This window comes from Chaetodon trifascialis, chromosome 23, assembly GCF_039877785.1.
Source record: "Chaetodon trifascialis isolate fChaTrf1 chromosome 23, fChaTrf1.hap1, whole genome shotgun sequence".
Classification (NCBI taxonomy): Eukaryota; Metazoa; Chordata; class Actinopteri; order Chaetodontiformes; family Chaetodontidae; genus Chaetodon; species Chaetodon trifascialis.
In genome coordinates, this window is record NC_092078.1 from 3,232,501 (window position 1) to 3,247,500 (window position 15,000).

The following is a 15,000-nucleotide window of genomic DNA, read 5'->3' on the forward strand; positions in this document are numbered from 1 at the left end:
AGTAGGAACTGGTTTTGTTTGTCAGCGGCGTCCAGTGGAGATAAGATGCATAGATCAGCCAATAGGTGGAGGGTTGGACCAATGGGATGGCGGCTGGCTCTAGGTGTGGTGCTGTGCGATGAGGTTGCGTAGCTGTTTGATGACGGTGTCGATGAGCTTCTGTCTGTCTCTGTCCGTCTTCCTGAACTGGGCAAAGACGTTGTTCTTCCTGCTCGTCTCCTTCATCCTGGAGACGGAGGAACAGGAAGTGAAGGCAGAAACAAGGGTGAAAAGAAAAGAAGTGAGAGCAGAAATAAAAATGAGATTAATGGTCTGTTTTAGTGTCTCTGTAGTAGTTCAGATGCATTTAGGAAAACACACACAAGTGCATCATTTTACAAGCATGCTCAGTAAACACACACACATCGCAGCTACAGTCACCTGTTGAAGAAGAAAAGGACATTTCGCTGTTAAGGGGGGTGTGTGTGTGTGTGTGTGTGTGTGTGTGTGTGTGTGTGTGTGCTCAGCGTCACATGAGACGGTGTGTTTTGTTGCAGAACGCTGGACTGTTGTGGACCTCCAGGAAGTTCAAGGGCCCAGCAGACCAGACAAGCCCCAGCAGGGTGCTTCCTCCTGGGCACAGAGGGACCACCAGGCCTGGGCCCTCTGGAGCTCTGACTGATTGAGGAAGGTCGACCGGATGGGATCATACGACTCATGCTTGTGTGTGAGCATGTGTCAGAGTTTGAGGAGGCAATGCACAAAGTCGGATTAGCGTGTGTGAATGCAGGTTGTGTGTGTGTGTTGTTATCTCCACAGCAGCTCAGGCTCTGCGCTGATAAACTGATGGTAACGCATGTGGGTGTTGTTCAACGGCCACGCCGATAAACATCAGTATCGTTACGACACGCGTTCATTTCCACGAGGACGTGCGTGCGTTTAACCACGCAACGAAGTGATATTACACACCTCTACCTCGTATTTACTTGTATACACACGTTTTAGTACACTAAGTCGTTTGTATACACACCAAAATGCGACGTTACTCACACACAAAACAGACGATACTCACGGCTTAAATAACCTGTCAAAACACGACAGACAGAGATCAGCAGGTGAGATGGAGGAAAAGATGGAAGGAGATCAAAAAGTCAAATTATGGCAACTTTCGCTGTCAACAAGTCTGTTTGTCTCCACTGAAAGAACAGTTGAACATTGTGGTAAACGCACTTATTTCCTTTCCTTCAGATGAGAAGATCGATGTGTAGCGTGAAGCTGGAGTCAGGAGGTGCTTAGCTTAGCTTAGCTTAGCTTAGCATCAGTACTGGAAACAAGATAAACAGCTAGCTTGGAAAGCTAGTTTTGGAAGAGTTACGGCCTGTAGTTTTTTTTTTTTTACTGGTTTAACAAACAATACACTGTTTTAATTAGTGAGGTTTAGCGAACTTTTAGATAGTAAGTCTTCATGCTAAGCTAAGCTAACCATGTCCTGGCTCGAGCTTTACGTTTAACACACAGACATAACAGTGATATCCATGTCCACATCGAACCCTCTGACAGAAGGCTACTAGCACACTTCCACAAATGTTGAACTATTGCTTTAATAACAGTTTATCTGTACTGAGATTTATGAGCAGATAAACTGGTATTTGAAAGGATTAAAAGAAGAAAGAAGGGCAGAATGAGGACAGAGTGGAAGGACTGGGTGGACGCTCACTTCTCCAGCAGGGCCAGCGCAGTGTGTGGGTTGACTCTCAGGTATTTGCAGGTGGGTTTGCCGTAGTCAGCCAGGTAGGTCGACCAATCCCACTGCGTGAACAGGTCCAGCAGCTGGAAGGAGACAGGCACGGAGATTAACCAAAACCTGGTGACTCACCACCGAGATTCAGTTATCCGTTAAGCAGCGAGAAGATAAACACCGGCATCCTGCCGCCGACTCAGACGGCCCACGCTCGCACGTCAGCGTGTTGGGTAATGTCTCCAAACTGTGAATTTACGTCGAAGTATGGCAGAAAATCTCAAACACCTTGACCAAATCTGACTGTTTGAAGGAGATTAGCCTGAAAGTGTGATGTGATCATGTTACAGAAGTTTTTAATTTGTGACTATGGTTAGCCTGGCTGCACCAGCTGATCTTCACACTTTTACGCATCATTAAACTGAAAACAAGCAGCACCACATTCACTTGTATTAACCCTTTACTAACCGCTAGCATTAACAGGTGTAATTAGCCAGCGTTAGCTTGCTAACATCTGACCTGTTTTAACAACATTTCCCAAAAATACAAGAGAAAACCTGACAGAACAGGCTGACACCAGCCTAAAATGACATGTTGGTGTTTATGTTGACTAATTATGAAAACACGCATTTATTATTATTACTAAATTCCCAATAAAGTTTATTGTTTCTGTGCACTGGTGTTAATTTGTTAAGTGTAAAATAAAGAAAATGGAAAATGTGTGTGTATATATTATATATGTGTTTTTATTCCTTAGTATTAGCATCGGCCCCAAACATCAGGTAGGTCAGGTTCTGGACTAAATTGTTAGGTCATCCTCGTTGTAAATGAACATTATTAACTCTGAAAGGTTCGTATTTCGACGTGTTTGCACACGTAAATAAAACAAAGTCTTACCTACTGTTTACAAAGGATTGACTTAATCTTGAATTACTTTGCCTCCCTATAACTGGTATTTCTGGCAGTGAAGCTAAAGGTTGAGATGCTGCAGATGTTTCCCAGTAACTTACTACACTTCATGACGTCTTTACAAGCTGAAGCGTTTCTTTAGTTTTAAATCTGCAGCCTAACTTTGAACATGCTGATGTTCATGTTTTCAGCTCCTCACAGATGCTGTGAGGCCTTTGTTTTTTTAACCTGGACACATTCACATAAAGAAACACACAAATAATGGAACACACGAGAGGAAGAAAAGAGGAAGAGGAGAGGGCTGAAGGAAGGAAAGAAGGACTGAAAGGACGAGGGGGTGAAGTCTTTCTCTAAGTGGCCCACATTTGAAAGTGTTGCATAACCTGCTGCTGCCCTGCTGAACTCTACCACACACACACACACACACACACACACACACAGGAGAAGGGAGCCCCACTGAACTCTGGGTAACACCAAACACACACAGACCCAGAGAGAGAAACCATATGTGAGCAAGGGATGAGAGAAGAGGAGGAGAGGGAGGGAAGGAGTACAGAGGGATGGAGAGCAAAACCACATGTGGGGGAGAAAATGAGAGAGTAAAGATGGAAGGAGACGCAGACGGGGAGAGACGGGGTACAGGAAGGGCAGATGAAGATGGATAGATAGCGAGCGTCGGGCATCAGGCAAACAGGAAGGAGGACAGAAGACGAGGGTGACACACTTTCAAAGTTTGGAGAGGAGCGAAGGAATGAGGGGATCGAGGAGGGCGAACGAGGGAGAACATGTCGAATTCTGTGGGTTTTTTTCGTGGTTTTGAACAAATTTAGCCTCCAGTTTCGCCGGTGCTGGATTTCTCTCTGCTCAGTCAACAGCATGATGCCTCGTTCTTGTCCTACTGACTTGGCAGGCTGCTGCCTGACCTGCAGGTCGTCCAATAGTTGGACAGGAAACAGAATGAGGTCTACTGACTCGACCAATTGGGACGCAGGATTTGTGGCAGTTGATGCTGAAACTGAAATCGTTCATGTCAGCAACTTTTTGGCAAACAGGCAGCCGTTTGGTTCAGATCTTTACGGGATTCCACCGGGTGTGTAACGGCTGCGATGCGTCCACCAGGACATGACGTCATGGAGACGCACCCGGTGGAATTTAGGGGTAAAGGTCATGGACTTGACTTTAGTTGGCAGATCGATACCTAAACTCTTGATGCTGAGTCTTGTTTTGAGTATTGGTACGTTAACTCTTTGCTTCTTCTTCTAGTGTTCTGTGCACGCCTGCGAAGGTAAACGTTGTCGTTTACCATTTTGTTTTAGCAAGCATGAGATTTAAGTAAATAAGGGAACAGTAGAAAGTAATCTGTCGGAAATTAATCGTTTATAACGAGACTGGACTCTACATCACATATTAGCTGCTGTTAATTAAAAAGTATAAAAATCACACACAGCATCACTGATTGTTGCCTGGTGACATATCTAACCACACCCACCTGTGATGTCACACTGTACTGACACACCCTACAGTACACGTCGACATCACAGACACAACATTTTCAGGGGATGTTAAGTGACTCTTTAATTAATCGCTTATTTGTTCAATTGTTTTAAAAAGTTCTACATAAGAAGCTAAACATTTGTAACATTTCTCCAATACTGAACAATTTCACAAACAACAAAACACACTGTAACGGCTGGACTTCCTCATCTGGATCCTCATCACAATAAAACCAGTTTTCCTTTCTCAAAGAATCATATTTGATAGATACAGACTATTGATCCCATAAAGGATAACACAGCAGAAAACAAACATAACCTACATGCAGCTGATCTGAGGTCAGTAAGAAACACACTGCACTAGGTCTTGACTTTTACCTCGTTTCACCTCATCAGAGCTATTCGTGAAAACAGGAAGTGCCCTAAATATTTCCTTCGGCCACCGTAGAGTTATTAAAACTGATGTTTCCTCCAACTCTGACCGTAGACGGAGGCTAAAGACGAATGGCTGATGTGGACTTCCTGATCTTTTCCTCCCTCCTTCTTCCCACACTTCCCTTCCTCCCTCTGCTCCTTTCACTTCTGTATTCATCTCCCTCTCTCTCTCTCTTTTGTCCCCGAGTTCACCCTTGAACGGCCGAGGTTTGACCTGCTAATCTTCCCATATAAACAAGCACAAACACACACACACACACACACTCGCTGGACGAAAACAGGCTGCACCTACACAGGTACACACACAAATAAAGGCTGTTACATAAAGCACAAATATCATCCGGCTGTGAGTTTATGTGAAGAAATCTGTCAGTTAATCAGCTGCAGACACATGAGAAAGTGTGTGTGTGTGTGTGTGTGTGTGTGTGTGTGTGTGTGTGTGTGTGTTAGCATAGCAAACAAACATACTCAAACACAAGCTGTGTTTGATGGTGTTTGTCAGAATGTCACCATCTGCTTGTGTGCAGGCAGTTATATGTGTACATGCACCTTGCTGTGTGTGTGTGTGTGTGTGTGTGTGTGTGTGTGTGTGTGTGTGTGTGTGTGTGTGTGTGTGTGTGTGTGTGTGTGTGTGTGTGTGTGTGTGTGTGTGTGTGTGTGTGTGGTAAATACAAGGTGAAGGCATGTCTGATAAAGACAGATATTGTAGCTGTCTGTTTAGAGGAAGTAACCCTGAAAAGCCATGCTGACACACTCATGCATGCAAAGATGTAGTCAGCAGGCAGACACACACACAGGAACACACACACGCGCGCACACGCACACACAGATAAGCTGGCGACTGAGGTTCATGAGATTTTCATTTTATCTGAAAGCGGATCGCTGTCTTTACTCTGGAATCACGCTCAGTACATCTCCGTCTCTTCCTTTCTTTCTTCAGGAGAGGAGGAGGTGAGAGGAGTTAGGAAAGATGAAGATGGACAAAGGGGAAGTTGAGAGAAAAGAAAGATGAAAGAAGGAGAAGAGGAGGAGAGTAGAAACGAGAAAGAGGAAGATGAATGGAGGTGAAGAGAACAAGAAGAGTTGGTGAAGAGAGAGGTAAGAAGAAGAAAATAGGTAAGGGAGAGATGAGGGGGAGAAAGTAGGAGAGAAAGGCAAAGAGAAGGGAGGGAGGGATGAAAGAGGAGAAAGTGAAGGAGAGGAGGAGGAGGAGAGGAAAAGAAACAAGGAGATGAGAGAAACAGATAAAAGATAGACATGGAAAGATAAAAGAAAGAGAAAAGAATTAAGGAGAAGGAAAGCTAAAGGAGGGAGTAATGAGGAGGGGAGAAAAAAGAAGAAGAGAGGTAAGAAGAGGAAGAAAATTACTAAAGAAAAAAGAGATGAGATGGAAGAGGAGAAGACGAAATGAGGAAGAGAGGAGAGGACATGAAGAAGTAGGAGCACGGGGAGTTTTGGGTGAACTTGAGGTCAGTAGGTAAGTTTGGTTGCTGGAGGAGCGATGGAGGTTAAAAGCAGTAGAAGAAGAGCGAGGAGGAGGAGGAGGAGAGGCAGATAAGACTGATGAAAATGGAAAAGAAGAAGAAAAAAGAATGGAGAGAGCATCGGCCTTCAAGAGAAACGAGCCACACGCGAGCCAGCAGGTCCTCCTGGCGCAAACACACACACACACACACACACACACGCACACACGCACACACACACACACACACACACACACACACACACACACACACACACACACACACACACACACACACACACACACACACCTGACCCCCGATTCACCCTACACACACACACACACACACAGAAAACGGCAGGTCTCTCTCTTCACCTCTCGCTGAACTTCTCCCTCCGTCTCGCTCCCCCTCTCTCACCTCGCCATGACCTCCCCCGCGCTATCGCTCCTGTCTCCTCTCTCTCTCTCTCTCTCTCTCTCTCTCTCTCTCTCACACACACACTCACTCACTCACACACACACACACACACACACACACACACACACACACTCTGATTATTGCTTCCTCTTATTCTTCCAGGGGGACGAGCAGAAAAACAAAGTTACCCTCACATTTCTTGTTTGTTTTCTCTCATTTCTCCTCCTCTAATGGGGCTCACTCGCTCACTCGCTCCTCCCTCCTCCTCCTCCCTTTCTCCTTTTGTCTCTTTACTTTCTTGCATCTCTCTTTTCTCTCCCTTCCCACTCAACAGTCAATCACTTCTTTCGTTCCTTCCTCCAGCTCTTTTCTCATCCTCTCCATGCCAGCTTGACTCCTTTCCACCTCTCCATCCCTCCTTTCTCCTCTCTCTGCACTCCCCATTCCTCTCGCTCTCCTCTACTTCCTCCTCCTCCACATTTCTCTCCATCTCTGCATTTTCATCTTTCATCCCTCCGTTCCTTCTCTAGATGCACTCCCTGGAACTTTCCCCTCTCCTCATCTTCTCCCTCTCTCGTCCTCCTCTTCCTCCTTACCCTTCTTATTCTTTCCACGTCAACCCTCTTTCCATCTCTCCTTTCCTCCTTTCTTTCCTTCTCTATCTGTCCTCCCCCTTCCTCTCACTGTCCTAACTGTTCCTCCTTTCTTTCTCCTCTCCTCATTCTCAACAAGTCAACTTTACTCCTCCTTTGCATCTTTCCCTCTCTGTCTGAACTCTCCTTCTCCAAGCTCTCCTCCTTTTCTACCTGCTCCTTTCTTTCTACTCTCCTCATCCTCTCAATGTCAACTTTTCTCCTTCTTCCATCTTTCATCCCTCCCTTCTTCCCCTCTCTATCCATACCTCCTGCTCCCCACTGTTCCCCCTCCTCCTCTTTAACTCAGCTGTACTCCTCCTTTCCATCTTTTCCTCTCTAGCTGAACTCCCCTATTACTTCCTCTTCCTCCTCCTTTCTTTCTTCCACTCCCTCATCTTTCCATCCCTTCTTTCTTTCCCTCTTAATCCATACCTCTTGCTCCTCTCTCCTCCTCCTCCTCCTCCTCCTCCTCCTCCTCCTCCTCCTCCTCCTCCTCAGTGTTTAGCAGACTTGTTAATAGTTATTCCGGCTGTGTGCAAGATTTATTTGTTTGGGACTGTCGGGGAATTGCCGTGTTCCCATTCCTAATGGCCAAGAGTCAGGGTCACCCAGAATTCATCATGTTTACACCCTGCTCTCTCTCTCTCTCTCACTCACACACACACACACACACACACACACACACACACACACACAGAGTTGTGATTATGTAATGTTTCAGCTATGAAGCAAAGAAATTAAGGGTTCACTCGTTCTCCTTAAACTCAGCTTCATTATCCTCCCTCCCTCCTCTTCCTCCTCCTCCTCTTCCTCCTCCTGCTCCTCTCACAGCTCTCTCAGCTGTCCATCTCCTCCTGAATTTGACAGGCAGGAGGTCAAATGTCACTAAAAGCAGGGAAAGTGGATTCGACCTTTATCGAGAGAAGCAGCCGTTTTGGCACCCGTCCATCGCTGCCCTCCTCCGTCCATCAGTCACCGATCCATTTCTTTAGAGATCACTCCTCATTCACTCCAAGCAAACAGCCGCTGATCGCAGAGCAGCAGCGTCCAGAGACGACCGAGCCGACAGCAAATAGAAAAGCTTTCTGAAAAGTCAACATTTTGCTCGAGAGTCAACAAATTTGGGAATCAGCCGTCCACTGACGTGACGTTCAAAAGACCAAAAACAGAGAAAGTGCTTTGACGCCTGTCCGTCGTCAGACATCTCAACTCCCATCACGAAACCCGCATTCGAACTCAGAGTTCAAAGGTCACCACCGACACTCAAAGACCGCACTGACAACTGTCAATCACACCTTTCTTGCCGTGCATGTGGACTTCGTTTGACACGAAAAAGAGACGACGGAGACGGAGCGTCCTGACAGCTGTCCATCGCTGTCCTTTGAGCGAGGTAAGATTTCACTAAAAGCACTCGTCTGCCTTTTTTCAGCTCTTTCTCTCTGCCAACATCTGGACCTTTCAGTCAGCGTCAGGGTTTAAAGGTCACCGAAAAGTTTTCTTAAGGCCAGAAACAAACAAGATTCTTCTGATACCTGCCCATCAGCGTCACATGACCTGCCACAGGCTTCTAGGACGAAGGTCTCAGAGAGGACAAAACTGCTAAAGATGAGGCGTCTTTAGGAACGGATGAAAGACTTCAGATCAGACCACCACAAGAAATAAACTGACAACGTTAGTGTCAATGCTCCAACACCTGTTCAGATCATTCCACAGGTAACAGGTGAGAGTGTCATGGTTGGGCATGAAAGGGGCGTCCTGGACAGGCTCAGTCGCCAGGTTCATCACTTTGTGAACACATGATTGGATGAAGGAGATGATTTGTGAATGATTTCAGTTGATTTGTTTTCTGCTGACTCATATTTTCTAGAAAAACAATGACGAGAAAAGACCCCATCCCATGTAGAGAGCTCTGTTAAAAACCAGTGTGGCCCATCTCGTCTGCTGACAGGAGAGAGGATTTTACACTTAACCCCAAAGTCAGCTCTTGACCTCTGAAAGCAAGAGGTCAAAGGTCACATTCAGAGGTTATTGGGCAATGCTGTCCTGCTCCACTTCCACTGAGCTCCCACGAGCAGTGACTTCCTCACACTTCCTTCTCCTTCTTTATTCCAACATTTGTTTCTAACTTCACATTGTGAGTGCACGCGTTACTTTTTCTAAGCACAGCACACAAACTTGCACCCTGCAGCTCGGACAGTATCACTCCATCTTGAACTATGAATGGAATGAAGTAAGCTTGGATGTTATCGCTTCGCAACAGGGAACTAATTTTTCTTTCTTAGTGGAGGGCCAAAAATTAAATTAAAACCAAAAGCTTGTATCTTTGTACATCTGCCTGCAGCCTCGTTTCTACAGCCGCAGCGCGCGGCTGCCAGCAACCACAATACAGCACAACCTCCACCGTACATACTGTACTTTATTAATCCACAGTGGGTCGGCTATAATGTGCGGGTAAAATGCAGCAAGGAAAAGATAAAATCATGATGCTTTATCGTTCCCTGTAGAGAAGTTAGCTTTTGTGTTGTTCCCCCACACGAAGAGGCCAGAGGTCGGATACTGAGCAGCACCGCTGGAGCTTCAGGGCGCTTCAGCAGGCCGGGTGCCACACAGGAGGCCGAAACCTTCATCAAAAAGCATCTAAACTACGCTCAGCAACATGCAGGAGATGAAAGACTCGACATTATAGGCCTGGATTTGGTTGGTACAGAGACTTTGACGGGTTAAAAAGCAGCCAGATGTGGAGGCCAGGGAGGACATACAGGTACTCTAACTAGCAGCAAACAATGGTCTGCATACAAGAAATCCTGCCGTCTGAGGGGATACAGCAACATGTGTCATACAGACACACACGGTCAAGCTATGGTAGCTGGGAGGTGCAAACGCAGGGAGGGAAAGTGATTAATTAACTGTTTGTCTGGAGTATTGACGCGTCGGTATGCTGCCGGTTGGTGGACTCGCTTGTTTGTTTGGTGCTGCTGTTTTAATGAACGTCAAACGCCGACCGGCCTGAACGGAAATAAAAAAGGAAGTAGCTCATTTCAAACTGTAACCTTGAAAACTGGGACTTAAAACTAGAAAATGAACAAAAAAAATGCATGATGTGTGTTCTCAAACTCGCTGTTAATCAATAAAAAAATAACTAAACAATACAGCATTAAAATTCAATGTCTTTTCAAATACACAACTTCAGTTCAACAAAAAATAACTAAACAATGCAATTTCATAACTGTACAAAAATTAGGTGTCTTCAAATTTGCTACTTCAGTAAAAAATAACTAAACAATGCAATTATGTAAATGTAGAAAAGTTCAATGTCCTCAGTTCCACATCAAGCAAAACGGGCTCTGTACATGTTATTGGACGGCATCTCGAGACCAGATGCTGAGCATGAACCCACACACGACTTGTTATTTACACTCCTCTGAACTCAAATCTACCTTCCTTACATAACTAACTTGTGTTCATCTCTCTTGTCTCCTCTCTCTCTCTCTTCTCCCCCATCTTCGTCTCACTCACTCCATCTCTCGCCTCCTCCCCCCCGCCGCCTCCCCTCTCGGCAGCAGTGACAGAGAAGTTGCGCGACCCCTTAAAAAAAGTGACAGGGCTGAAATGGAATGAGCGCGGGAAGAAAAAAAACAAGGAAAAAGAAGGAGAGAAAAGTGCTGGTGGTTCAACCAGGGGTCTCTGCTGTCAATTAGACACTACGCAGATGGAGAGAGGGTGAGTGAGAGACATAGACGGAGTGGGAGAGAGACAGAGAGAGAGAGAGAATGAGAGGAGGTAAATGAGAAGGAAGAGAGAAACCTCAAAAAGAATGATTGGGGAAATATTACAGGACTGCAGGAGAAAGGGAAAGGAGGGAGCGAAGGAGGTCAGGCGGAGGGTAACTAGATGTTACGGAGGAGGAAGAACGAGTGAGTGAGAAACGGGGAGACGATAAACGAGTGCAGGCTGAAGTCAGAGGGGCCTGCTGGGAGCTGCTCTGTGCGCTGATAAAGCAAATAAAGACAGAATACTCCAAAACAAACAGGGCCAGAGAAACAGCGGCTTTTAGCTTCTCTCCAAGCTCAATTTAGACTCCAGCACTTTTTAAAAAGGTCAATTTGGCCTCAGCCACTTTTTTTAAGTCAATTTGGGTCCAGACACTTTGTGGAGGTTAATTCTGGGCCGGGGGTTCACGTTGGGTTCGTCCACTTTTCAGACTTTAACCGCCACTGTTTGGACTCACATTCAGATCTGTGCAAGAGGCAAATTACACTCAATCACTTAGTTATTTAGGGTTAAACTGCATTTTTATGTGGATTCAATTACTTTATAAGTTAATTTATCTGAATTCTGGCACTTTTTAATTGTCCCATAAGAACTCAAACCACTGTGTCAAACTGCATTAGCTTGAATGCTTCATTAAGAAGAAAGATGAGCACTAATTTGGAAGCAAACTGTTGTCCAATAACAGTAATTCAATTATCTGAATCAAGCATAGAACTCTCTTGTCACAAATGGTTAAGACTGACATTTACTAGCATTTCAGATACAAACTGCTTCAAACACTGATTGAACTGCGGGCAGAAAAATAATAATTTGCAGATCCAGAAAGTGTTTCACAACGTTCGACTGCAGCCTGAACGGAGCACGTCTCACCCTCTGACTCCTCAACAACCCCAAAACAGGAAACAGTTGAAAGGTGAGAGCTGTTTAAGAGGCTCGACTTTTGGTTTGACCATGGAGTGACCGCGGAGACACACACACACACACACACACACACACACACACACACTTACACACGCACGCACACACACCGGGTGTTTCCATCACTTCGCATTTCCTGGAGACGTATCCTAACCACAACCATGACCACGACTTGCCTAATCCTAACCTCACCAAAGTCTTCACCCTAAAACTTCATGCTTTACATTATGGGGACTGGTCCCCATAAGGTAGGAGAGTCCCTGCCATGTGACTGTGTAAACAGATGTATGTCCCCACCATGTGAGACGCACACAAACACACACAGGAAGGGGTGTAGATGCAGGTCATATCGGGGAGACTGACGGAGAGGTCAAAACTGATAACACAGAACAATGACCTGACCCGGTCACCACACGGCCAGTGTGTGTGTGTGCGTGTGTGTGTGTGTGTGTGTGTGTGTAAAAATAAGTTTGACTGACAGTAATTATTCAGTGTGACAGAAGACGTGATCTGAGAGGAAGACGGAGGGTGTGTGTGCACACATCTGCGATTATATGACTCATAGACCTTTACTAATGTGTGAGAGATTAATTTGTGTGTGTGTGTTTTTGTGTGTGTTTTTGTGTGTGTGTGTGTGTGTATCTTACCCTGAGCTTGAACCACCGCAACCCCTCCTTTCAATCCTGACCACTACTTGACCGTCGGTCGGAAGCGGCGAACCGCCGCTCCCCTCCCGGTCCAATCAGGTCGCTGAATGGCCCTGTTGCTGTGACCACTGCCTGACCCGCCGTCACGCCGATAAGGCCGTTCACAGACGGGACAGGAAGTTGAGACGGGGGCCGAGGAACACGCACGCACTCGCACACACTGACCTCTCCCACACAAAAAATAGCCGGAGCTCATAAATCTGCAGATACGGACGCACACATTTGGAGCAGCAGCTGTTTTTTTTGCTGTGTTATCTTGAACTCAGCGGGATCACTGAGCGCGCCGTTACACACACCCTGCCGTGAACGTGTGTGTGCAGGTGGAGGAAAATGGACAGGTGTGTGTCGGCGACTGCGTGTGATCAGATGAGAGCGTTTAGGGGGTCTGGCTGTTGGCTCTCCCCCCTCCCTGACCTCACACTGCACCTGCTTTAAGTCATGTGTGTTTGAGGGTCGTCAGCCTCCATATTAATCGCACTTTAAGGGGAGGAAGAATTAGAAATTGAGAGAAAGTGGAGGAAGAGGAGAGCTGGACTATGGAGGGGCAGCATGTCAGTGTAGGATTAAGGTGCAGACTGGACTCAACCTGATGAAAGCAGTCCATTATTCGCTCTTTTAGCTCCATCTTTGGTCTCCACCAACTCCTCAGAGAAAACTCTGGATCTTCAGCTGCACTGTGTTCACCAGCGAGATGCTAACTGTCTCTGCTGTTTGGTGCTGAGCAGGACAGATCGCTAAACAATGAGCTGAAACTCACTGTAAAGCTGAGGGGACACACTCATTCGACACACATAGTACCGATTGTAGCTGCTTTAAAAGGAGGGAATCATCAGCTCGTTTGCATTTTGTGAAGGTAAAAATCCTCCAGGTTGTATTAGCAGAAGATTTTCTAAACGTTGCGTCTTTTGGCACAAAGAACGACAACTTTCTATTCACACTATACTTATATTTTACGTGCGTTTACATGCAAACACTAAGAGTTAAGAAGTGCATGAACCTGCTGCTTTGTGCAGCTCTTTCTATCATTTTTTGGTCTCAAACTAAGTCTAGCTGATCTGTTACATCACGTAGGAGCCGAACTACAACGTTGACTATTTTCTAATGAAAAAACAAACTAACTTCAAGCTGCAGGAAGCACACAGGAAGCATAAGCAGAGAAATCGGCCAATGGGACACAGCGAGAGTCCTTGGCCAGATCTGAACCCAGGATGTCTCGGTTGCATGGTTACACGGCGCGTCTCTCAGGCCGTACCAACATTTCTATGAGCGCGTTCGTGGAGGACGGACAAAAGTCCCAGAGCGGCTTCGTGTTTCTACGCCCGAAACTTTGTCCACTAAAAGCGAATGTGTTGCTGCGTCCCGCGCAGACTCTTTGCATCCGTGCCGATGTGTGCGTGTCCAGCCGCGGTTTGTGTGTCTTCCAATAGATCGGCGGGCGAGCATTTAGATGTCCGTCTGCTGCTCATCCTCCCTTCGCCCCTCTTTCTTCCCCATCATCCCGCTCTTTCACCCCTCTCCACTCCTCTATTCATCCCCCCTTCTGTGAGCGGTCAAACGGATGAAGGGAAGTGTCAGCCTCCCGAGGAGAGAGGGGGGGAGAGAGGTAGAGGGACAGAGGGAGAGACGGGGGAGAGAGGGAGACCACCCTGTACGTCCGTTTCACCCGCCATATCACTTTCACCTGACTGCACTCTTTCACGCGCCATCCCTCGCTTTCTGCTCTGCTCCGTCCACATCTTCACGCATTCATGTCTTGTTTTTCGCCTCAGAGTCTGGACAGGACGCTTTCTCTCCCTCCGTTCCTGTCATCTTAGTCTTTCGTGTTAACTTTCTCCCTCATTCACGCCTTTCTGGGCAGACCTCCCGTCTCCGCCGCCTTTCCTCCTCTTACATTTATCCGCCGTTCGTTCCCGCTCCTCTTTCTCCACCGGTCTGCTGTCTGGCGTGGAGCTGAAAGGTCAAAGGTCGACCTGTCGCCCGCCGTTCAACCCCAACGCACATGTGTACAGTTGGTCCCGGCTTTGTCAGCAGTCCTCCTCCTGAACCTGACCTGTCTCTCTCTCTCACACACACCCACACACACACACCCACACACACGCACACACACACACACACACACACACACACACACACACACACACACCCACCCACACACACGCACACACACACACACACACACACACACACCCACACGCTGCAGCTGTCCCCGTGTGACCACAGTCCTCAGGAATGTGACGGTAGCACATTTTTCTGTCTGCTTCCATCTCTCTGACCTCGTCTATCTCTTCCTGTCCTCGCTCTCACCTCCGTCTACCGCTCGCCCGATCCTTCGCTTTCTCTTCTCCGTACATTTTCCCTCCATGCATCACTTCCTGCCTGAGCTGCGAACGCTCCTTCGCTCTCTGGGCGTAGATTTCAGCTCGACTTGGCTGAGGACGAACTCTGGATCGAACCTCGGGGGATAAATCGCACTGACGTGCGACGAGCTTAGCGGCAGCTGAACTTAAACATCATTTCATGGCAGAAAAGAGGCAA

At 46.8% G+C, this 15,000-nt stretch overlaps 1 protein-coding gene across 1 annotated transcript in view; it reads right to left on the reverse strand.

Moving 5' to 3' along the window:
* The window catches only part of exoc6b (exocyst complex component 6B), a 72,491-nt gene that overhangs the window by 46 nt on the left and 57,445 nt on the right, over positions 1–15,000 (reverse strand). The window contains exons 21-22 of the mRNA XM_070993086.1: positions 1,697–1,809; positions 1–226 (exon numbers count right to left, since the gene is read on the reverse strand). The exon at positions 1–226 is cut by the window's left edge and continues 46 nt beyond it. Coding sequence (XP_070849187.1) covers positions 100–226; positions 1,697–1,809 — 240 coding nt within the window. The 3' untranslated portion in view covers positions 1–99. The remainder of the gene's footprint in view (positions 227–1,696; positions 1,810–15,000) is intronic.